Raw genomic sequence first — 25,674 nt, forward strand, 5'->3', positions numbered from 1 at the left:
CTGAAATATCATCCCTGTTTTGTCCAGTTAAATCTCTAAATTCATCGTCCAAACTTCCATATTAGACAAAATTAGCCTCTACGCACTGGCAACAGGTAGTATCTGTCAGGTTTCAGCCCATCTGTAAACAAATACACCTCCTTGCAGTCACAAGTTGAAAGAAGGCGTTGCCCTACACTGTAACCCTCAAGTGTCCATAACATAAAAAAATTAAAAAACTGAGTCACACAGAAGAATAGAAGCACTCATATGACTGAAAACTTTATTAAGGAGTCAAAATACATCAGATTTATACATCTACATTGCAGAGAGGATAGACCACAGTAAACACAGACCTTATTAGAGGCTACTGTTAAGACTGATCTCTGCATTGTTCTCACTTTACAGTCACAGTACATGATGTTTTCTCACATTACAGTCTTCACATGTTTAAATATTTCCATCACATCCATCATTTCTCATATGTGCTTCATATTCCCGGACTGTCTCCATCATGTTAGCATTTGAATTTAAAGCTTTTAGTCATCTTAAAAGTCCAAAGTTGTTCTGTTTTAAATTAAGCAAAAATCTCAGGCTAAATCATCTTCATTTAAACTGATGTTTGAAGCTCTGAAGGAGCCTAGATTAACATTTGGACACAGGTAGAGGAATCAGCTACACAGATATAAAGAGAATGGACAAGTCCACCTCCTTATTCTCTCACAGCGGCCATGACTGTGCTAAGGGATGCTCGTCTCCCAAGTACCCTGCTAGTCTGCACTCACACACTCACTCAGGACCACTCTGTCAAGAAACACACATGATTTAGAAAATATCCAGCAGTTATTAATTAGCACTTACTGCTGTAATTTATATTTGGTGGGGTGGCTGTTCTGGGTTCCCCTTGACCTTCAACAAGCCTTCATGGAAAGCATGAAGCAGAAAACATTCCTGCTCTTAAGGAAAGCCTGAGGCAGGGAGAGACGCAGCAAAAATCCCCAGAGCAGAGCGAGTAGAAGAGATAAGAAGCAGAATGGAGGAGGAGCTGGGGTGGAGGAGAGCTGCAAGAGCAGCTCGCAGAGTGAGAGCAGTTTGAATACAGCAGCATGAGAGCGATTAGCCAGTAGCGTGCTAAGAGCAAATTAGCTGGGCATCAGCTGATTAGGGCTTGCATGAGATCAGCTGATCTCACTTATGGCAGAGCCTGACTCCGTGGCCTGCCTGAACCAATGCAATACGCTTGGTTTTTACAAGAGGTGTGGTCTCATAGTCGGCACATTGGAGAGACAGACAGACAAAATGACAGTAGCTTACTTTGTCATTCATGGTCAGATACAGCTTGTGCTCTACCTAAGCATCCTTGAGTCCAAAGCATGGTATAATTCCCTGACCCTGGAACAGACGTAAGATGTAGGCTTTGGCTTTGCACAATTGCTCATGCACACCTCAAGCAACTAGCTCAAAGTGGTCATGATGCATAATCACTACAACCGTTCCTAATGATACTAATGTTAAACAACGCAGGAGAGTTAGAGGGCTGCACCTCATCAAAACAACTCAAAATGAGCTGTAAAATGAAGTCATTATCATGCATTTTTGCATTGTGCAGACTCTGTAACACCATGCTTTCTGAAAACCGCATTCAGCGACCTAGTGATTGCATGTATTTGCATCATGGCCCAGCTGGGCTGGAGTATGAGTGCAGGCACGGTAAGAGGCAAGTGACCTTAGTCTGGGTGCATCCTAACACTCTACCCTGGATTTTACATCATGTCTATGTTGCACATCCCTCCTTGTGCCAGGGCCAAGGAAGTGCACCGTGCTTGAGTGCAGGATGGAGTTCTCACTAGTCAAACATGCTCAGGCACAGTACCGACTGCCTAGTGCGACTGTATCCTCAACCAAGATCCTACAGTCAAAGCTATTCACTTTAGCCTTTAGATATCTCTTTATCAATACATGCATTGGTGCAAAGTATCAGTGCCTTCATGTTGAACTCACTTCTCAACAATTCAGTTCATTCAATGTTGCAAAAAATAAAGCAGCTGGACACAAAACCATGACCTTATTTTTTAGTTGCAGTCTTTGGGCAGAGTGAAGCCCCTCCCACACCTGCAGCCTAGACATTTTCTGCAAATATCAGGCTATCCTACCCAGAAAATTTCCCGACTTCCTTGCTCATGCTTTACCCTCATAAGGGGAAGTTTTCCTGGGATTTGCATTTGAGTCAATGGTGGGAAAGTACGAGGGTGCAAGGTGGGAACATTCAGGGTAATGCCAGATTGAAAAGCTCTGCTGTTTGTGATTGCACATGCAGCTAAACCAAAGTAAATTTGGTGTTTTTTCAGAAGTTTTCTGCAAATGTGAGTAGAGTTTGAGAGGCAAAAGTTAACATTTAGGGTTGGCTATCATTTGTGATGATACAGCACCTTACTATTTGTATCAATGGCAGCATAAAACAACCTCCAGAGAGAGGTTCCCTACATCGGCACCTGAAGCTGAAAGCAACTGTGTGAAAAATCAACAGTAAACTTGATTGGTCAAAAGACTGTCCAGGCTCAGTAAGCTGGGTTTTAGCAGCTTTGCAAGCTATTCTGCAGGAAGGCAACAGTTTGAGGCCTTGTATTGCAGATCTCTGGCAAATCACAAAACTTTCTACTGTAATAGGATAAATCTGTAGCTCTGATTTTTTTATTTGATGGTGCTCACTTTGGAGGAGAAAGTTTGTGTCCTGAAACGCTTTGTCATTAGAAAAATGTACACTTTATCTGTGCACAAAGTCTAAATTAGCAATTAGAGTCAGGACTGATCTCTTCACAGGAAAGGACAGCATCATGGTATGATGCAAATCTCTGGTTCAGACTTTTTCAGTCCTGTCAGTGTGAAACCAGATCTTTGTCCACTTTCCTGGAGTCGAATATTTAAGAGAGTTTCAGTGTTCCAGATCATTCATCATCATCATCCTCCTCCTCCTCTTCTTCTTCCTCCTCCTCCTCCTCCTCCTCCTCCTCTTCATCTCCCTCTTCCTCGTCTTCTTCTTCCTCTTCCATATCTTTATTGTTCATCCTCCAGCTCCGACTCCACTCCTTCCTCCACTCCTCCTCCTCTTCCTCTTCTTCACGTATCAGTCTCAGGATTCTCTGATTCCGATTCTTCATGGAGAAACAAACTATTTTATCTTCGGCCGGCTTCTTCTTCCGACAAATCCTCCACGACTCCTTCCAAACGCGCAGCTCGTCGATCTCCTCTCCTTCCTCCTCATCTTCCTCGGCCACGTCTCCCGATCTGTGAGCGACGGCCACCATCCAGGACTGCTTCCAGGAAGAGAAGGAGGCGTGGAGTTTGTGGAACTGCAGATGGAGCGGGGCGGTGGGTTTACGATTGGTTCGTTTCTTTTTCACTTTTTTGTCCTCGTCTTCCTCATCTGCTTTTTCAGGAGTTTCTTCCTCAGTTTGGATGTTCACACACTCTTCTTTGTTGCTGACCTCCTCTTCATCTATGTCTTCCTCCTCCTGTTTGTTGTCCTCTTTTGAGTCCTTCTCATCATCCTCTTCCTCCTCCTCCTCCTCCTCCTTCTCGTCTTTGTTGCCCACTTCTTTCTTTTCCTCATATTCTTCTTCGTCCTCCTCTTTACCCTCCTCGGCATCTTTTTCATCCTCCTCCTTGTCTTCAGTTTTTGACTGTTTGTCTGCTTTGTCCTCAGTCTCCTTGACTTCAATCTCTTCCTCTTCTTCTTCATCATCTTCTTTTTCATTGTTACCCTTATTTTGATCTTCTTCCTCTTCCTCTTCTTCTTCGTCCTGTGCCACCTTTTCCTTTTCTTCCTCATCCATCTTGCCTTTCTCTTTCTCCTCTAGTCCATCCTCCTCTTCATCTTCGTCATCTTCTCTCTCTTTTTCCTCCTCTACCTCTTCTTCAGCTTCATCTTTATTTAAATCTTTATCCTTTTCTTGATCATTGTTTTCCTCCTCCACATCTACAAACTCTTCATCATCCTCTTCCCCATCTTCCTCCTCATCATCATCATTTTGTTTCATGTTTTTGTCTTCCTCCTTGTTTTCTCGTTTGTTTTTCTCCTCTTCTTCCTCCTCAGTCTCTTCCAGTGCTTCTTTAAACTCCTCTTCCTCATCTTCACTTTCCACCTCATCCAATTTTTTATCTTCCTCTTCTTCCTCATCTTTCTTGCTGTTGACATCTTTAACTTCATCTTCCTCCTCCTCTTCCTCCTCTTGAAGTCCTGAATCATCACCATCCTGTTGTTCTTCATTGTCTTCATCCTTGCTGTCCATGCCTTCCTCTTCTTCCTCCTTGCTCTCGATGTCTTTGTCCTCTTCCTCCTCCTCTTCCTCCTCTTTATGTCCTGAATCATTGTCATCTTCCTTTTGTATTTCTTTGTCCTCCTCCTGGCAGTCGACATCTTTGTCCTCTTCTTCATCTTCCACTCCTTCATCTTCCTCTTCCTTAATTTCTTCATCATCCTCCTTATTGATAATTTCTTTTTTTTCCATCACCTTTTGGATTTCTTCACCTCTCTCTGTGCCAGTCTTTTTGTCTTCTTCAATTTCCTCCTCCTCCTCCTCCTCCTCCTCCTCCTCCTCTTCTTCCTCTTCCTCCTCCTCTTCTTCCCCCTCCATCTCAACAGGCTGGACATCCTTTGGAGGCATCCATCTCTTCACGGTCTTCCAGGCGTCTGTCCACTCCGTCATCTCTTCGATCTCCTCGTCCAGCGGTGATGTGAGAAGGAGGTTTGTGTTTTTGCGTTTCTTCAAGAGCATGGCGCCATGCTGATGATGAGATGCCAGAGTCGCCCCACACCACCTGAGAATACAACAGAGTGTAGGTATTAATTAATGTCATGCCCATGGGAAACATGGACTGTAACTGAGATTTCAATCTTTTTTTTCCATTACGGTTTCTTTATTTAAGCAGATCTGTTCTGAATATTGTGATTTAAAATGCCACAAATTTCTTTCACTTAAGTGTGACTTTGTGTTTAATATGCTATCATAAATAAACTAGAGCTTTACAGCTAGGTTAGACAACTTCTTTCTTTCCTATCCTGTTGCAACTTCATGTCAAAATTGCTGGGTAGAAGAGCAAAATTGTTTCCACCAAAGAAAGCATTCAGTCTGCTTCTTTTCTCTTCTTGCAAAGAGTAATGTGGTCCAGTTCTGACTAAATCTGCAGCAATTCTATAGCTACATCCAAGAAATCTCTTCACCAGTGGAAGACCATCTTGCAGTATAACCATGCCCCAACCATAGCTACCGCCCCGTTCTTCTAAAATAATGCTGATTGGTCAGGTTCACATTCCAGATTGGAGCTTTGCAGACAGATCTGGCCGATGACCGTCATGAAATCCGATCAATTCATCAGCTTTTCATGGTAACTTTCTCCTAACATTTTATTCTTTAAAGCAGATATGTTCAGACTTGTGCACTTTGAAGTGTCCTCTCATTCAGGTGTGACTTTGGACCACTTTTTTCCCTAAAAGACTATGAATAGGTAAACCTAATATGCAGAAATAGCACCAGTTAGAGAAGCTGTTTGTTCTGCATGGCTGTCAGGGAAGCTTGTTACCTTTTCCATGGGTTTCATGAATTAGACAGTGCCCATTTTGAGTGAATTGCACAGATTTAGCTGGCCCAAAAGCCCTTATAAATAACCCACCTGAACTGTTGTCCATATCCCCAGCTTTTGGAGTTCCAGCTATTCCGTTTCTCCTCTGTCTCCACAGGGGGCGCTGCAGAGATCATCCAGGAGTCACCCCACCCAGGCATGAAGACAGGGTGTATCCTGGCTATGATTGCTGCTGATGTCTTAGAGCTTTCTGACAATGTCTCCTCATCTTCAAGGTCTTCTGATTCATACTCATATCCATCATATTCGTCTTCGTCATATTCATCTTCATCATACTCTGTCTCCTCTTCCTCCGAGAGGTATTCTGTTTCAATTTCTGCCTCAGAAAGCTTCCATGAATCCTCCCAGTCTTCTATCTCCTCCTGTTTGACAATAAAAACAAACACATATGAAAAAAAAAATCATTAAAGTTCATGTCCTTTTTGTCCGTCTCTTAAAATGCCTAACAATGGTAAAAAGTAACACCAGAGGAGAAATCTACCATCGAACCAATGTGGACCTCACCTCTTCCTCAAGTCGCTCTAACTCTTCAGTCTTGTCGCTGACTTCTTGCTCGTAATCCGGCCAGATGACATCCCACTCAGGTTTGTACTGTCTGAAGGGAAAGTTCATAATCTTCCAGGTTCCTGCCCAGAGAGGAAGACTGTAGGTTCCTATCCTCACTTCATTGAGAATTTTTTTGTTGTATAAATCCTCCCACTGGAACGGTTTCTCCTCACAGGATTCAAACTGGGCCGGACTCTTCACCTGGACAAGGACAGTTAGGAAAGATGGTTTACAGGTGTCAGGAGGTCATGCCTTAACCAACAATACCTCAGTACATAGAGAACACTGAGATTATGTACAGTTACAATTCTCCCTTTTCAGCCTGATCCACAAATTTAACCGGAAATTTTAGCCTAAACGTTGTGTAACAAAAAGTCCTTCCTGTTTTTCTCCTGTACATTAATGCTATCTCTTACCCACCCTCTCATTTTCATAACCTTATTGTAAATACATCACATATGGAACCAAACTTTTTAAGTTTGTTTTTGTCTAAGATGCCAGTGCTAATTATTATCTATATGCAGATGACAGTCATTTATGGCTCTGCTCCTAAACAGCGTCAGGCTCTTACAAGAAGATTTTCTTTATGTAAATGCAAAAACAGGCTTTTACTTTGAAAAGAACAAACCTGAAGCTCCATCACACTCATTTTCTTCTTTGCAACATATTTTACTGATGTGAAAACAAAGAGATTCAGCACCAGTTGAAGAGAACGATTTTACTGGACCGATGTGCTTCAGCTCATGGTCTTTATCAGGGTAGTCTAGAAACAGATTACAAACAAAGTCTACCTATGAGTACATTGATATCTGCCAAGACAAGGTGAGATGTCCACTGCATGCAGTATTCATAGAAGAGCCCTCTATTCTCTAGATTTGCTATAGTTTGAGACATAGCGCTCCCACAGGAAGTCTGCAAGCCCTGATTTCATAGCATTCATCCATTGTCTACACCACTTATCCCTTCATTGGTCATGGTGGCTGGAGCCTATCCCAGCTGTCATCATGCTAGAGGCAGGATACACCCTGGACTGGTTGCCAGTAAATAGCAGGGTTAACATAGCGTCAAAAACAAGCAGGCACACTCACACTCATATCTATGGGAAATATAGAGTCATCAGTTACCGCAACAAGCATGTTTTTGGTCCATGGAGCTAAGCCACACATGAACAGGGAGAACATGCAAACTTCACACAGAAAGGCCTTGACCAGGATTCAAGCTGGAGCCTTCTTGCTGCGAGGCAACAGTGCTGACACCTGCACCAAAGCACTGTTGTGCAGTTTAATAACATCCATCCATCCATCCATCCATCCATCGTCTTCCACTTATCCCAGGTCAGGTCGCGGTGGCATCAGGCAAAGCAAGTCAGCCCAGACCCCCCCTTCCCAGCAATGTTTTCCAGTTCCTCCTGAGGGATTCTGAGGCATTTCCTGGCCAGATGGGACATGTAATCCCTCCAGCGAGTCCTAGGTCTGCCTTGCGGTCTCCTCCCAGTTGGGCATGCCTGGAAGACCTCCACAGGGAGGCAACCAGGAAGCATCTTGATCAGATGCCTGAACAACTCAACTGGCTCCTTTAGAAGCAAAGAAGCAGAAGCTCTACTTTGAGATCCCTCTACTTCCTCTTAACCCTATCTGTAAGACACCAGACACCCTCCTGAGTAATCTCATTTTGACTGCTTGAACCCGTGATCTCATTCTTTCGTCCCTTACCCAGAGCTCATGATCATAGTTGAGGGCTGTAACATAGATTTACCGGTAAATCAAAAGCTTTGCCTTCCAGCTCAGCTCCCTCTTCACCATGACGGTATGGTACAGCACCTGTAACACAACTGATGCTGCACCAGTCTGCATGCAAATCTCAGGGTCCATTCTACCTTCACTTGTTAACAAGAACATGGGCATTAACTTCAATTGGGGCAAAAGCTCACTCCCTACCTGAGCAACCTACCGCAATAACATGCACACTGATATTAGAAGCCATGATGCAGCCGTAACACAGCTATTAGACCTGAACATTTCCTGAGGAAGGATCTTCGGAGCCTATCCCCCAAACCAAAAATGGAGAGTGTCCCGTGCAACACCAAGGCAAAACTCACAAATCATCTCCCCACAGCATGACCACGGCATTGAGACACAAATGCAAACCATTCACCTTGTGTTAGTTAGAGTACCTGCTTCCAGGAGTGACTCCATCTCTCGTCATCAGTCATCGTTTCCTCCTCTGACTGATCCTCTTTTGGTTTGTGCTTTCTGTTGTTACAAATCTCTATGGTCGTGAATCTTGGGATTCTGGTCTTTACCTCTCTGGGCTTTAGGTAAAGATATTTTGGAGGCTTCATACTCATCCAGGAATCTTTCCAGCAGATCCGAAACACATCCACCTCCACTTTCCGTTTTGGCCGTTTAGGAGGGGGAGGAGGAGGTTCTTTCTTTGGGGGAGGTGGAGGAGGAGGCTCTAGTTTGGGTTTAGGAGGAGGGACAATTTTAAATTTGACTTTTGGCTTGTCGTCCTCTTCATTCTGGCCGCTGGTGACCTTCTTGAAGTCTCCACCAGCAACAAGCTGCCAGTGATAATTCCACTTTGAGCATGCTCTGTAGATAAACACAGACATAGTCATCTTAAATCGTCAGGAGAGGGCGCTGAACTACAAGACTGCAACACGTTTAGTCGAACCCAGAAGAAGTGCAAAACCATTTAAGATGCCGACTAAACAATCTCTGATCTCAGACTAAACAATCTCTGATCGGATTCTCACATTTTGTTGTCACTCTTCTTCTTCCATTCTTTTTCCTGTTTGTTCTGGCTTTCCACGGTCTGAGCGATCTTCTCCCATTGGTCCCTCAGCGTACGGTTACTGAACACCCGGCCCTCCTGCTTTTTCGACAACATCCTGTCACCTGAAAGAGAAAGAAATGCAAAAAGGGCACGATCAATAGAAACACTAACAAATGTGTCCTCTAAAGCTACAAAACCAATTCCAAAAAAGTGTGCACACTGTGCAAAATGTCAATAAAAACAAAATGCAATGTCAAATTATGAAATCTCACAAACCCAAATTTGATTCACAATATCACAAACAACATATCAGATGTTGAAACTGAGACATTTCACCATTTCTTCTTTGTTTTCAATTGTTGAAAGGTGTGGACTGCAGGTAGGCTAGTTCAGGCCTTGGACTCTTCTCCCGTGAAGCCATGCTGTTGTGTTGGATGTGGTATGTGGTCTAGCATTGTCTTTCTGTAATAGTCAAGGCCTTCCCTGAAAGAGACGTCATCTAGAGGGGGACTTATGTTCTAAAACCTCTCTCTACTTTTCAGCATTGATAGTTCTGTTCCAGATGTGTAAGCTGCCCACACCATAAGCACTAATTTTAATTCATCTGACCACAGAACAGTTTTCCAATTTGTATCAATCCATTTTAAATGAGCTTTGGCCCAGAAAGGACAGCAGTGTCTCTGCATCCTGTTCACATATGACTTCTTCTCTCCATGATCCAGCTTTAACTGTCATTTGTGGATGGTACGGCCAACTGTGTTGACAGACGATGATTTCTGGAAGTGTTTCTGAGCCCATGCAGTGATTTCCAGGACAGAGTCATGCCTGTTTTTAATGCAGTGGCTCCTGAAGGCCCAGAGATCACCAGCATCCAATACTGACCTTCAGCCTTGCATCCTGCTCACAGAAATTTCTCCAGGTTCTCTGAATATTTTGATGATATTAAGGACTGTTGATATTGGGAGATTTAACCTAGCTTTATGCACACAGTAAGTGTTTGAAGTTTTCTTATCCTAATCTTTGTACCAATGTTTTATGGCTGACATTTATTTTTGACAGAAATTAATATTTCAAGCTTCTTGATTTGTGTGAGGTATGACTTTAATTCTGGTTTGCACGGACTGTGGTGTTTTGTTTTTTTTTTTAATGTATATTTGATATGCCTGTAAATATGTTTCTATTTAGCATGGACCCCAGGGGGACTAGCTGTGCTCCAGGGTACAGCTAATGGGGATCCACATTTAACAAACAAATAAATAAACATCTTCGCAATTGTAAACACTTTATCACTTTTACTTTTACTTTAATATCTTTGTTTTTATCTTTTGGGGGGGTTATTTGCTGTTTTTATCCCTTTTTACATTTTTCTTTTAAAATATTTCCACTGTGTTTCTTTTTCCCTTTGTCACTGTATTTTAATGTCCTGTGTGAAGCACTTTGAATTGCCTTGTTGCTGAAATGTGCTATACAGATAAACTTGCTTTGCCTTACAGATTGGTGAACCTCTGCCCATCTTTACTTCTGAGCGACTCTGCCTCTTTATAATGCTCCTTTTATACCCAGTCATGTCACTGAACTATCACCAATTAACCTCATTAGTCGCAAAATGCTCCTCCAGCTGTTAATGTAATTTACCCTGTCCCTACTTTTTTGAGAGGTGTTGCTGCCATTAAATCCAATGACCCAATATTTTATCATGAACTGGTAAAATGTCTCAGTTTCAACATCGGATATGTTATATATTAAGTATGCATTTCTGAGATTTGAAATCATTGCAATTTGTTTTTATTGACATTTTACATCATGTCCCAACTTCTTTGAAAATGGGGCTGTAAAATCAATCTGTGAGGAGAGATCAGGTCAGAGCCTGACACCAAACACAAACATGTTCTGCTGCTGCAGTAAATGTGAACATCTAAAAACAGAGTCGTCAGACTAACCTGTACTCCAGCCTGACTCATGAATGGTCGAAGATTGAATGACACACTTAGGCCTTTAGGCTTGTAGGATTTATCTTCACTAAATACTCAGCTCTCAGAGCTCTCAGCCATCATTGAAATGCCTAAACATGGAATTTATCCAATACCTCAGTAAGACATAAGGTGTATCTGATTTTTCAACCTGCCTGCATAAGAAACATAAATTACTGGATATGCCCAGTTTTAGTGCAGCCTGACGTCTTGTTAAATTTTGACTCATCTAAAGTCAACAGGCATCACTAGAATTACACACAACTCATCGGCATGCGTAGCAGAAATAACAGCAAGACGGCCTTACTGGGCCTTAAATGATGCAGAAACGGGTTATTTTTATATATTTTGGACGACAAGAATTCGGATTTATCACCAAATGACACAACCTGACACACCAGATGGATGTGTAGTAAAACCTTCGATAGACAGCATTTGGGAAAGTGCAGAGCCTTTGAAAAAAAGAACTCAGAGGGTGATTGGATGAACGTTCTGTCTGTCACATCTTTACGGGCCAATCAGAGCAACAAAACCGAGGCCCCAAACTGAGGTGTGCTGCTATTGACGAGTAAACTCCATTGATAGCTGCATAACACGAATCATGGTGACTGAAGACATGTCAGTACACAACAAAAACAACTCAATGCTGTTCTTTGTTCTTCTTTTAACGAAGAAATGTCGTCATGCTCTGATAAAACTGATGCTTTAGCGTCTTCCGCCATACTTGCACTGGCCTCTTCTCGCTGCCTGCATACGTCACGACCCTGCCACGCCGAATCCATCTGCTTTGCAAGGTTACAAATGATAATAAATAATAAGAATAAATAAGAAAGATAGGATAAAAGATAAGATAAGATAAGATAAGAATAAAGATAAGAATAAAAATGAAATTCAATATTATTCAATTGAAATTCAATATTAATGTTGCCAAAATAAAAACTTTTTCTCTCATTTTTATGTCAAAAATAAGTTTTTGGGGCAGTGGTTGCCTGTGTCTGGACGCCCCATGTGCAGGGGCTGCTGTCCTTGGTGCGATATGCTCGGATTCAGTTTGGCCCTGTGGCTTCTTTCCCTCATGTCATTTACCACTCTCTCTCTCTCCACTCAGTTTCAGACTCTAACTTCTGTGCTCTTAAAATAAAGACACAAGAAAGACCCAAAAAAGAGATGTTGATCATGTCAACAAATTATTTAGATAGTTTTCCTTTTGCAGAAACCTCAGATGTAGACAAATCTTTGAATTCAGCAAAAAACCTTACAACTGCACTACTGTGCAAATAAAACAATAAACTTCATCTTAAAGGGAAGTTTTCTTGTTATTCTTCATGTTGGATTACCTGCCAATATGTTTTCATGTTTCTGTTTTTAGATATAAAGTGAAATCAGTGGAATCAGGTTTCATTTACAGGAAAACATCCTTGTTAAATGTGCTATAAAAGCATCATCCTGGGTCTGTGAAGGGCCACTACGCCACAGAGCCATCGTACAATCACTACATTACAGACAAGTGTGTGTAACATAAAGCTCACACATTTTAATCCCCATCTGTCTGCAGGATCCTCTGCAGGACTTAGCAGTGTCTGAGATGATAAATGAGCTGATCTCGATATGACGATGGATCAAAATTAGGAATTGAGCTCAGGCTTCCCTCTGTAAGATGATATTTAGAAATCCCCCATGAAAACCCCCATGGTGACGATAAAAGACACTGACATCTCCCTCTGAAGCATGAGCACAAAAGGCTTCAAACAAGCTGGAATATTCTCTGCTCCAGGGATATACATTTTTTTAAACTCTAGAAACATCAGATGCTAAACTAAAATCCTACTAGAACTGGAATCTCCTAAACTTGGAAAGCAGATGGATACGCCCTGTTTACGTCACGACTCCGCCACGCCTGAAAGTACTGCCCTTAGTCATTGGTTGGTCCTGTCACTTTCTCACCGGGCCCAAGCGGTTCAGATGGGAGCTTTGCAAGATGGATTCGCCAGTGAGAAACAAGGAAATGGGCGTATCCATTTGCTTTGCGAGGTTAGTTCTGGCTCTGGAGTCTCAGAACATGATGGACATGATGGACTTGTATCATCACCTCCAGCTCCACTTTTGCCCAAGTCCTTCTTGCTGTCACCCTGTTTCTTCTTCAGTTTCTTGAGTTTATAAAGTATTTGGTCTGGCGTTCAGGTGAACCCGGCATTTGCTATCGCTTCTGATGTCACGGTTCCCAAGAGAAAAAACACCATTTATGAATCCAGCTGACAACCAACTTTTCAGGTTCAGAACTAATTTTTTTTGGTTTGACTGCGCTGGCTGGTTCAAAATTAGGTTTAGGAATGGGAACCATCACGGAGCCCTGCCAGTCTAAAACGCCTAAGAGTATAATTCAGATACGGGCCCTTTCTCTTTGGCTCTTCCTCTGTATTATTCACAGTTCAACTTATAACATTCCCGTCTTGAACAGGCAGTACTAAAGAGGTTAAAGATTCAGCTAGCCAACCCTCATGTATCCTCATCTCACAAAAAGCGTATTTCTCCGCAGCACTATAACACTAACTTGTAGCCGGAGCTTCAATCTACACTGACTCAAGTGACGTCACTTGAGGTCATTCATCATATTCTGCTAAAGCAACTTTAGGCCTGAAACAGTGCTAACCAACACACCAGTCAATATTAAAATAAATGAAATCAGTGACATTTTCTTCACTTTCTCTTGAGCTGACTTTGCCGGTCACGTAACCCTGACCTTGCATGTTATCGCAGACCCCCAGGATGTTTAGCATAGCCTTAGCTTAGCATAACAACTGCTAACAGAGCTCCTTTACAGTTAGAAAGTAATCATTCAAACAGCAGAGCTGTTTGGAATCTAAGAGTTAAAATTGTAAGTATAAGTTTTGAAACAGGTGAATGTATCAGGTCTTACCTTGTGTCTTCCTGTCTCTCTCACAGACTGCCTGTCTGTCTGTTTACATCCAGTAATCATGAAGGTGAACCACACCGTCTGTCCACGTTTTCTCCTGTCTTTAGACCGCTCTCTCTCTCTCCGGTCTTTATACCAGATTTAAACCCTCAGTCTCTCCCTCTGCTTGTCTTTCTGTCTGTCTTGAGTTTGTTTGTGCAGTTAAATTTTTATCAGCTTACACACTCTGTCCTGTATGTCTGCTCCGTGGCGAGCAGGCTTCCCTCTTTGCTATTTTTACATCATACGTTAACGGATCCAGAGCTGCGGCTCTAAATTTAGTGTCAACTGAGGCAACGAGGGGAGCAGCAGCCGGCGGTCTGGAGATTCAGAGGAGACACTTTAATTAAATAAAACACTTATGTGAAATCTATCTTTATTCAACAGGTGCAACATTTAAACAAATGAGGCCGGTATTAGCATGTCTGAGCCAATCAGAAACCAGCACCATGTGTTAAAACACACACCAGGATCCAGGCACCTCCCCCTGCTGGCGAGCTGCCGAGCATTGTGAAGATTGGCGAGCAGCTCTTGGTGTTGTGTTTCAGGGTTCCTGCAATCCACGGATTACACGTGCAACGTCACACCAGCACAGAACGGACTTTGGCGAATACTCGTCTCTTTTTACTTCCATACTGTGAGAGAAAACCAACATCTTCTTCAGTGGTAACTTCTATGTTTATATGAACTATTTGACCAGGTTGTTGCTGCTTCAACAAGCAGCTAAAAGCAATGTGAGTGTTTAACCACAAACCGGTAACTGATACATATACGACGTGTTGGCAGGCTGTGGACATTTTTCAGCAGCAGGTATGTGAGGCTGCACCCAAGAGCTTGGAGGGTTATAAATCACTGATAGTTGAGTCATCAGTTTAGAAAAAGAACAAGTGTTTAAGAGTGGTAACTCAGATGATAGTGTTGGTTTTTGGCAAAAGTGTGAAAAGAATGAAGTTTTTTTCTACTCATCCTATTGTTGATTGCAACATGAATTGCTGTGACTATGTTCACAGCTGGCTTACAACCTCACTTTCGCTCACAGGCATTTTGCACATCTGGACACTGCAATTGTACTCAATTTTTCTTTGCTCAAGCTCTGCCAGGTTGCACAATCTCTCTCTGTACGCTTCGGCTCATTGTCCGGCTTTAAAATAAATTTTCTCCCAAGTATGGTTCTCTTGCAGACAGAATAAGGTTGCCCTCCAGGATTTTCCCATATTTTGCAGCATTCATTTAACCTTCCACCTTCACAAGCCTTCCAGGGTCGGCTGCCAAGAAGCCTCCCCACATCATGATGATGCCACCACCATGCTTCATAGTGGGGATGCTTTGTGATGATGGCAGTGTTTAGCGTCCTGTCTGATGGCCAAAAGGCTCCATCTTGGTCAAATCAGACCAAAGAACTTTCTTCCACTTGACCATGGAGTCTCCCACATGCCTTTTGTTGAACTCTAGTCCAGATTGAATCTGAGTTTTCTTCAACAGTGTCTTTCTCTTTGCCACTCTCCCATAAAGCTTTGACTGGTGAAGAACCCGGCCAACAGTTGTCTGCAGAGTCTCTCCCATCTCAGCTGTTGAAGCTTGGAGCTCCTTCAGAGTAGTTATAGGTGTCTTGGTGGTCTCTCTCACCAGGCTCCTTGCACGCTCACTCAGTGTGTGAGAACAGTCTGATCTAGGCAGATTTACACATGTGCCACGTTCATTTCTTCATGATGGATTTAACTGAACTCTGGGGGATGTTCAGTATCTTGGAAATGTGTTTGAAAGGTCCGGCCACTGGTTAGACCTTTCAAACACTGGCATCTAGGAGACATTCACTGCACCCAGGTGATCCCCATTTCACTATTTGTGAGACTCCTAGCACCAATGGGCTTCATCTGCTCATAGAAGAGCATCATTACTCAAAGATAATAATTACATAATAGTGGTGGAACTTAGAAAAAAAATGTTCACTTTTGCTGCAATATCTGCTCCTCTGCTGCAAACCTTACATTTTTATCTAATGCGTGTCATTTTCCAACACAGTAAACCACCAATTCATTGTTTCAGTTGTTTAAAGGGAGCTGCCTAACTGTAATTAGCTTGATATGAATATATTTAGGAGCTTTTTGAGGGGCTTTACATTACTGTTAGGGCCAGGATTTTTTCCCCAGGACGTTTTGAAATTCAAGATCCCTTATTTACTTTTTAAAATACATGTCTTAATCTAGATGTATAACCCATATTTGGGGGAGAGCAGGGTTGGTTGTCACACACTATGGAGTTTGCCACAATGTTATTTTATGGGGAAAAAAAATCTTAAAAAGAAGGCAGAATTAAATCAAAAACTTGAATTGCATTGACAAGTTGACCAATAACATAATTTAACGCATCTTAACAAAAAACAGGAACAAAACAAATAGGCCTAACAATAACAGCCTTCTCAACAAGGCTACACACATTCACTATCTGAGTTACAGTGATGGCAAACGAGGGTCCATGCACACCAGCTGTGTGCCCACTGGTTGCACATCGAACACATCTCCCACACCTCTTCTGTGACAACCAACCCAGAAGAGAATGTGACAACCAACCCAAACTGGGTATTTTTTGCTTACATCAAGGCTAACAGCTGTCCAACAACTAGTTAGCTCGCAAACAACAATCTAAACTATAGCTTTCCCTTCACACTTTTTAAGGGTAACAGCTGTTTTGTTATAAAGCTGTTGTTTACGAGCCTAGAAGAAAGATACTGAGGAGCTGAATATTTACAATATGACATGAAAAACACAAAAAGTCCTCTTGCCTCAAGTTCAGCTGTCCTACTCCAGAGAATAATATGCATGTGAGCTCTGATCCTAATTCTGGACATTTTCATATCAAATTTTGGGACAGAGCACCCTGTGGTGGCGAGATATAATGAGTGTGACAACCAACCTGTGTGACAACCAACCCTGTTCTCCCCTACTGCAGACTTATAATGTCTGCAGTGGAGAACCTTCAAGCAAAAGGCCACAGGAAGTTGCCAACCTTTGGTAAAACTTGACTAAGACTCTAGGGTGTCACCAGACTCCTGGTAGCATGGACAAAGTCATAAAAGACAGCGCCAAATTACAATAGAACGTAATTATTTTTAAAGTAATGACTGCAGTTGATATTTCAAAGCCTCTATTTTTCTGACATTCTTAAGTATAACTCATCACCTGCTCCTGATATTTATTTATGACCACTGGCGTCCAGCTGAGGACCAATGGCGGTGCTGGTAAACAAGTATTTCCTCACATCAGACATGATAAATAAAGCCTCAGGGCTTCCTGAACTGCAGCATGACTAAGCAGGATCACTGGTTTTGGAAATCCCCAGATGCAGCCATGCAGGACAAATGACAGAAAAAAGACCAGAGAGATAAGATTGTTTTCTATTATATAACTCGTGGTTTACAATGATTGGCTTAATCAGATATCCTGAACAGACACGGGCCTAAATATGCAGACAGAACATGCAGAATCAGCAGATAAATGATCTGGGATTGGAAGCTTCTGCTTTCTGTTATAGTGTAAGTCTCAACTAGCCAATCAGTGAGGTTTAAATGTAAGCAAGAAAAAAGACAATGAGGGAAATCTTCTTAGACCAGAGCTCTACTTTTAAAAAGTTTGAAGCGCCTTTTTCTAACCAGATACTGTTTCAGTTTCACTCCCTAAGCTGAAGCATTCTAAAATGTCGTCTTACATAACTCTGTTTTTGAAAAGCCGACAGATTTAGCCCTACTCCTGGCGTGAACAAACATTTATTTGTGTCGGTGCAGCATTTTTAACACCCACTAAAGCAGGAGAGCTGAGTGTTGGTGCGGGGTCATTTTTCAGGGGTCATTTTTCTGTGAGGTCAGGCAGCAGCAGGAGACCCTTCACCTGTAACGGGATCCTCCGCTCGTCCTGCTGCTGATGCCAGAAGAACTGCAGCGGCTCAATTTGAGCTGCAGAGCAAACAGGCTTCACTGCTACAGGATGTCAACAACGACAACGTTTATGCTCAAGGACAAATTATGAGACTTTTATTGGACGCTAATGCGATAAACACATTTCATCAATCTACAATGCAAGATGTTTTTACCCATTTATGATATCCTGATAGAAACAAAACTTACCCACATATTCCCTGCTCTAAATCAGTCCTGACGACAGATGAAGTTTCCACACTCACCTCCTCACCTGAACCTCATTCATCAGACACCGACCTGTCACGTTTGTTCTGTAAGGTTCGGCACACACGAGACAACTTACAAATCCTAAATGATTTTATTAACATGTGAAACCACAGACATAAGGACTGTTACGAGCTATTTTTAACATCATAATCCTCTAAATTTTTGTTCAGTAGAATTTTGAAACTTCAACACCAGAACCTTTAATGGGTCAAAAATAATCTCTACAGACTTTATGTAACCACTCAGGCAGTTAGTGACTAAGAATGCTCCATTGCAACCCAGTAAAACCACAATTTTTAATATTACACTTTCATTCTGGAGTCACTGATTCAAATTTTCTATTTTTTCTATTAATCATAAAATTTCAGCCATTTTCCAATATCTGGCATAAGGGGAAATGACATGCTTTTTTTGTTTGTTTTCTATAGGGGCACTATTGCAACAATTTATCAAAAAATTAAAAATCAAGAAAAAAAAAAAGTTGTTGGTCAATGTTAAAAATATAACCCACCTTAAGAAAATCCGAATTTCATGTAGCCTGAGAAAAATATTTATATTTCTATAAAATAATAATGCAAAAAAAGTTTTTTATTCTTTTGGAAATGTAAATTATTTTTATTTCTATTCATGCAAAGCATCCACTTTTGGCCAATTACATTATCAGTGTTACAATTTATTAAAATATAACAATTAAAAAAAAAAAAAACATAAAGCTCAAAGTTGCAGCTTTATTTCAACAAATTCAAGGCTGTGATAATCCCTAACAAGGAAATCCAATTTTCATGTGGCAACAGAAAATGACTTTATTCTTTTTTGTTTGGTTTTCATATTACAAACATAAAGGTTTACCACTGAAAGTGGCATTGAAAGGGTTGTATTTCTAAAAATTAATCTATCTTTTGTATGTAAGACCAAGTCTGAATTTGATTTAAAAATTATGTAAAAGAAGTTGGGAAAATATGAATCTTTTTATTTTATTGTTTTTTTTATGTGTGCTGCCTTTTTTGGTCGGAAAACCCCCTGAGTGTAACTTTTTTTTTTTTTTTTTTTTTTTTTTTTTGCATAAACTGAGTGTTGAATATTTTAGGACCTTTGGAGGCGGAGCTTGGTCCTGAGGCTAGACCAGTTTAGACAGTAAATGTTACAGGATGCTTATACCTTGTGAGCTCTATACAAATCATTATTCATTGTTTAAGACCTGAATATAATTGTGATATAATTGTGTTCTTGATTGCTTAAACTATTTTAAATGTATTTGCTTGGATAGTCATGCACAGTATATGCAGTCTCTCAGCAGCACCATCTAGTGGTCATCAAATTCAGTTCAGTCCAATTTAAACAACTTTATTGATCCCAACGCCTAAAAACCTGGGAGGGAAATTTATGATAAGTATATTTTCCTTTATGATTTTACTACTTTATAACTAGTTTAACTGATTCTCTGTTGCTTTTTCTTTTCTGCATGGTCTTTACGACATTTCTTTGCCCCTTTCCATAATGCTCCAGTCTATCTGTATAACCAATCCCTCACAGCCTCTCTAAATGTATTCTCTCTTTTTCTGCCATGTCTTACATTAACCTCTTTTACAGTGTAAACAGAATAATCAGACTGTGAGTTATCAACAAAAGCTCCAGCTGCAGCCTGCATGAAGAACCAACAATCTTATCACAAACAAACCGGGGAAGTCCTCCTCTTTTAAGTCTTCAAATGGACTTCATATAAGCAGTCTTTGTTGCTGATTGTCTGCTGAATAAAGCCCATGAAAAAGGTAAGAGATTAAGATGCAGAACCAACCATCCAAGAAAAAAATGATAAAATATGTGTTGAGTTTAGTTACAAGGGAATTTTAAATGGGTATGAAAATGATGCATAAACCCTGTGGCCTTTTCAGTTACCAGATCTCAGCCCAGACAAACACTGATGGAAAATTTTAGACACTTGTGCATGACAGGCAAATTGATTTTAATGAATGCACAAGTTGAAGTAAGTTGCACTGATGCTGTCCTGGTTGCAGATCTTATTGTGACAGTGTGATGGCTTTTAAAATAAACTTGTTAAAAGTCCCACTTTTGTGATTCTCCCTCTATTAACTTGTGAAGAGCGTTCAAATTTGGCCCAGCCACATCATATAGTAGATGCTACGTGGGATCAGAAAACTGAATTTTCCACCCAGCACCAATATGTTTTAATTATTGTATATGCTTTAAAGAGAGATGGAAATAAGTATTTAGAACCAATATTTTAAAGGCTCAGCTGCTATTGAGTGTGAGTCTTAAAATACATCTTTAAGTGTTTCAATTTTCTCATCATTTCAGATTTGTGTTCTTTGTGTTTAAGTGCAAAAATAAACACAGAAAAATGTGTCAATTTAAAACCTTTTAATCAAAATACTGTGGAAAAAAAACACATTCAACAAAGCAGGTCTATCTGGCCTTGTGTCCGTTTGTCGGTGGGTATGGTGGAATGAGGATCTTCCAAGATTCGCCCCAACCTTTGATGGAGATTACTGGTTTGTTCAAGCTGCCAGGCTTTACCAGGACCTTCCAAGACTCGGCCCACTCTTCAAAGAACTTGTCACTGCCGTTGTCGACAATGGCAATCGTCTTCCCTGAAGTGGGCCCTTTCTTTGGACGTGGTTGGGTTTTGCCCAGCAGGTGGCATCCTGCCCACTTCTTGGCGTCTTGTTTCTCCTTCTCGATGTTGGAGTACAAATTCTTCCTTGTGTTGATCATCTTTGTTACAATCACCATAGGGTCAGCTGGTTCCTTGGACTTGGGTTTGTCTTTGTTCTGAGCTCTGGCGCCCTGGAGGAACCTATGGGAAGGTACCCAGTGTGTGAAGTTTGCAGGGTTGTAGATTAACTTTGGGATGTTTCTGTTTTGAGTGCTCATTTCCTTAAACCACATGATTGTGTAGTAAGAAGGGTTGGGCATGGACTCCAACCAGGGTTGGTCTACTTGGGGCATTGGGTTGGCGATCCTGAAACACCTTCCCCACTTTGACCCATGGCCATTAGTGGTGCCGTGTTGCTTTTGAATATTGTTGCTTGGTTGCACTGGTTTTCCTGTTGTCCCTGAAGATCCATAAATACTTGATGTGTTGCTCAGAAGTGGCCCAGACTTCCATGAAGCATTCCACTCTTTCTCGGGGTAACGTTCCCTGAACATCTTGTTGTCAAAGGACCGGCTCATTTTTGCTTGGGCTCTCTGCATGGGCATCCATTCTCTCTGTGGTTGGATCTCCATTTGCACATTCAGGTGGTTCTCTCTGGGCATCTGCTCAGTCCAACGATCAGTGTGGAAGACAGACCACTGCCAGGCATCTCTCCACTGGGTCAAAGAGGGTCTGTCATGGCAAAACTGAGTTTCTGAGACCATCCAGGCTTCCTGCCAATCAGAAACTGACCTTGTGTACCTCCTCTGTGGCCATGAATTATCAGGATGGTGGGAGGTTCCACTTGATCTTCCTTGGCTTGTCTGTGCCCTGGCCTGGCAGGTATCTGACTGACGCTGGTGCCTTGAGAACCTCCAAGACTGTTCCCAGCTTCGCTCAGAAGTTGGGCCGTTCTTCGGGAGTTCTACAGGGGCAAAGTGGTTCCACTCTCTTGCACGATCTACTCTGATTTGAGGCATGGTGGTCCAGCCCTGCTGCCAAGCTTCAGGTTCCTGACGCAGGGGCTGGCAGCTGTATTTCCAAGAGTTTTTCCACTCTGAGGCATCAGGCTTCCTCTCGCCTCCCCTCTCGGGTCTTCTGAAAGGACGGGAAGGCTCAGGGCGGTATCTTCTTCTCTCCATCCTCATTCTGTGCTTCATCGTCTTCCAGGACTCTTTCCATTCTGAGGTGGGTAGGGCTTTTTCCAGGTGTTTCATACGAAGCAGCTGAGATTGGGTGAATTCTCTCTTTGGTTGATACATCACGCTGTGTCTCAGTTGTTCGTAACGTGGGTCTGTGTTCTCTGAAACTGGAGAATGCCCCATTGCTTTACTCTCTACCTTCGGAGCTTTCAAAATAGCCTCCTGTGAGAGCTTCAGGACTTTTTCTATTTCTTCACACGGTTTTGAGTTGTTCTTTGTCACCTCCCATGACTTGGTCCACTCAGCAAGAGCCTGAAATTCATCCCAAAGCTGCCTTTTCTGATATTTGAACTTAGGATCATAAGGTGCAAGGATGACTTTGTGGTGATTCAACTCTCCACGTTGATGGTAGTCATCATGGCTATCATTTTGCTTCACATTTGAATCCTTTTGATTGTTGAAGACATTCATTGCTGCTCTCCAAGAATCAACCCACGCTGTACCAAGAGATTTCTGAACTTTGGGCATCTTGATGTTGTTGCGACTGACGTGGTTGGCAAATTTCCAGTCTTCCATTGAGTTCTTTTCGTTGTTGTTATCCTGCATGTCAGACTTACTCATCAAACCATCATTCTGAGCAGTGAAATGATCCTCACTGCCTGGCTTGGTAGATTGCCATGACTCATTCCACTCTGATGAGCACAACTCCTCATTGTACTGATGAGTCTCCTCCAGTTCACTGAACCATCTATATCTGGCTGAATTTTCTCCATTTTCAGACGATGCATCTTTCTTGGTTTTGCCAGGTTTTCTCCAGGAGACCTCCCACTCTTCAGCAGGAAGATGCAGGTCAAGTTCTTGTGATTCCACCATCCTGGTCTCCAGTTTCTCCCACAGATGAAGGCTGTTAGGATCCATCAAGTTTGGCCCATTTTTCCAAGGCTTACCTGCTTCGGTGTAAGGTTGCTGGGTGGCGAACATCCAGCACTGGCCCCAGTCTGACTTGGCTTCATCTCCCTCCGCTGGCATTGGCAAGGACTTGTTGTACTTCCATGACTTTCCCCACACCATATTAGAGGGGAGATTTTGGTTGATGAACATGATTAACTGCAGCTTCATTAGGTTCTTGTCCGGCATCTTCTTATCCTTAGAGGTGGTGGTTGAAGTTGGGCCTCTGCTTGGACCTCCTGGTCGGCCGAGTGGACCTGAGCCAATGCCACGGGGCATAGGAGGTGGAGCCTGGGGTTTGGACTTGGACTTCCAGATGTTGCCCTCATCTACCTTATTCTCAACAGGTTCCTTCTTCCTCTCAGGCCTTTTGTAGTTTCCTTGTCTTGCAGCCAATCTACCTGCCCAGTCTTTGTTGATCCTGTGGAAAAATGAACAAGAAAAAGGTTATAACACCTCAGAGACTCACAAGTAAAACATCAATGTGTATTTCTTTGGAGGATTTCTATCAGAGCTTTGCCTCTATTTGGAGAGGGCAGAGAACGTGGGGATAATATGTGCTAAACAGTATCTGGAGTTGAACTTGTGACCGGTGGGATGGGGACTGTAGTCTCAACATCTACATTAAGGTATGGCTGTCGAATTCCCCACTGTGTTGATTCGAGAATCAAATAAAGTCAAAGAGACGAGTATTATGATGTTGACTTATAGATTAGTTAAATGAGTGCTGCACTGCTATATCAGTGTGATTCGGAACCATAACTTGAGACAGCCTCAAAGTGCTTATTCTGTCAAACACACTAATATTGTTACACATTAAGAAATATGCAGGAGTGCATGTACAAAATGACTCAATGCCATCAATTCCCAGTTAATGTTAAAGTGTTAACACTTTTCAGTTCACAGTTGGTTGCATTTTCTATGGATATAACACAGTAGGGTTAAGAGATTATCTTCAGATCTCAGCTGCTCTTTGTTAAGCTTTTACGTTGTAATTTGTACTCTTACGCCTGGTTTTATATTGTAGCTACATCATATTGTACTAGGCTTTTCTGAGCTCTGTACTTGTGCATTCATGAGTTTGCATCCTTCTACAAAACTTCATTCAAACGCCACTTGGCAGTGCGATTTTTATATCAGTGATTACTTTTGTTTGTGTACAGGAAACCATAAAACTGAATCCAAGTATATTATTTAGAAGTCTCCACTGAGGATTATTGAGCAGCAGATGATTGTACTGCAGTTTTCACAAAGAAAAGTGAAGAAGTCCAGAAGGAGATTGAAAGAATGGTGGCTGAATCAGTAGAGGCACAAAGAGTGATGGATGAGGAAATGCATTTTGGTTGATTATGACATTTTCGGATGTCGGCAAGTTAATCTGATAAGTTGCATTACTGTCTGCAGCTACTCATCTCCCTGTAGAGCAGTGGTTTCCAACTGTTTTACTTGGATCTGACCAAATTGTATCTAAGGGGCTGGGTCCACCCAGGAGTGGCCTGGAAAAGAAGAAATGCATTGCTGTCAAAAGTCTACCTCCATTGTATAGAACAGGCCCATTCATATACTCCCTAAAGGAATCTGTATTCAGTGTTAATTTTTGCAGCTATTTTTAATTTAAGTCTAGGTCTTAAGACAAAATGTCTTTTAGTTTTAGTCACATTTTAGTCATTTCTACCCATTTTAGTTTTGGTTGACAAAAACTCTAGACATTTTAGTCTAGTTTTAGTCTAGTTTTTTAGTCCTTATGAGAAACAGGGACCCACAGTTCAACCACACAAATGTATTCAATGAAAAATGATGTAGTTTGAACCTTACATGAAAAAAAGTGCCGCATAACAATAAGAAAGGAGATAAAAAGGTATAATCTTGAGAAAAATGATTGAAATTCACTTATCAGGAAAACTGAGCAGAACAGAAAGTATTAATCTATGTCTGTTCATGGCTTCTGTACTTTATACACTATTTGGCCCCCCTCTTTTTTCTTGACACATTTTAAGAGACCCACTGTAAAGAGCTTTGCAACCCAATTTTGGGTCCTGACCCACCAGTTGAGAACCACTGCTGTAGAAATGACTCAGAAACTGGCATGCACCAGTGCCAACCAGCAGACCAATCACATTGCTCGTAGTTGTTTTGATAGTAAGTTACATTTTTGAGGAGTTGCAGTTCAGGTACTAGTGCAGGCCTCTGGGTAAGGTTCAAGCTATGCAGACCTACAGTGTAGCTATGGTGTAGCTTCAACATCAAGATTAAAGCTTAGCCTAGCTCACTTAACTTCCTATTTGCATTTTTAAACTGCTTTTATTTTGAAGGAAAAGTAGAAACTTATGGTAAATAAAGGTTTACAGATATGCTTGACTAAGTAGAAAAAAATCGTGCTAAGGAGAGTAAAGGAAATGAACACAGCTAAGGGGAACAGTAAAAGAGAAATGTTTGATATCACAAGGTGCAGATGACTTTTGGCATGTCCACTGAGCTGAGTTTTTAAAAAAGGAAATGAGACATTCACAAGAACAGAGGTGGACTTATTTTACATCACTGTGAGAACAGGAAGATGCTACAATGAGAAGTATATGGCTCTGCCACCCCACAGCAGCTTTACTACAGTGTAGCTAAAAAGGCAAAATAGCATGCAATAAAAGAAATGCCTTAAATGCCTGTGATAATGTGTTGATACTGACAGCACATGTCAGAACCACCTGCCACAAGCATCAGCAGCACTAGTGTAGATTTCTCATTGCAGTACTTGGTGTTTGTGATGCCACACCAAAGCGGCGGTCTAGCATCGCCCTCTTATGTAACAGCTGTACATTACAGCAACATCAGTGGAGCTTGTTGCTGGGTTACAGCATGTGTGGTGTATTTATACACACAGAGGAAGTCCA

The 25,674-nt window shown here is 41.8% G+C and overlaps 1 protein-coding gene across 1 annotated transcript; it reads right to left on the reverse strand.

Moving 5' to 3' along the window:
- Positions 1-236: 236 nt before the first annotated feature.
- Positions 237-14,192, reverse strand: LOC121524739 (glutamic acid-rich protein-like). The gene is made up of 6 exons (XM_041810226.1): positions 13,831-14,192; positions 8,924-9,065; positions 8,339-8,759; positions 6,124-6,366; positions 5,650-5,981; positions 237-4,797 (listed from the first exon to the last, which is right to left on the reverse strand). Exons 2-6 carry the CDS (start codon positions 9,055-9,057, stop codon positions 2,925-2,927), a joined length of 3,003 nt encoding a protein of 1,000 aa, XP_041666160.1. The 5' UTR covers positions 9,058-9,065; positions 13,831-14,192; the 3' UTR covers positions 237-2,924.
- Positions 14,193-25,674: the final 11,482 nt, after the last annotated feature.

Source organism: Cheilinus undulatus, linkage group 17 (genome assembly GCF_018320785.1).
Source record: "Cheilinus undulatus linkage group 17, ASM1832078v1, whole genome shotgun sequence".
Lineage (NCBI taxonomy): Eukaryota > Metazoa > Chordata > Actinopteri > Labriformes > Labridae > Cheilinus > Cheilinus undulatus.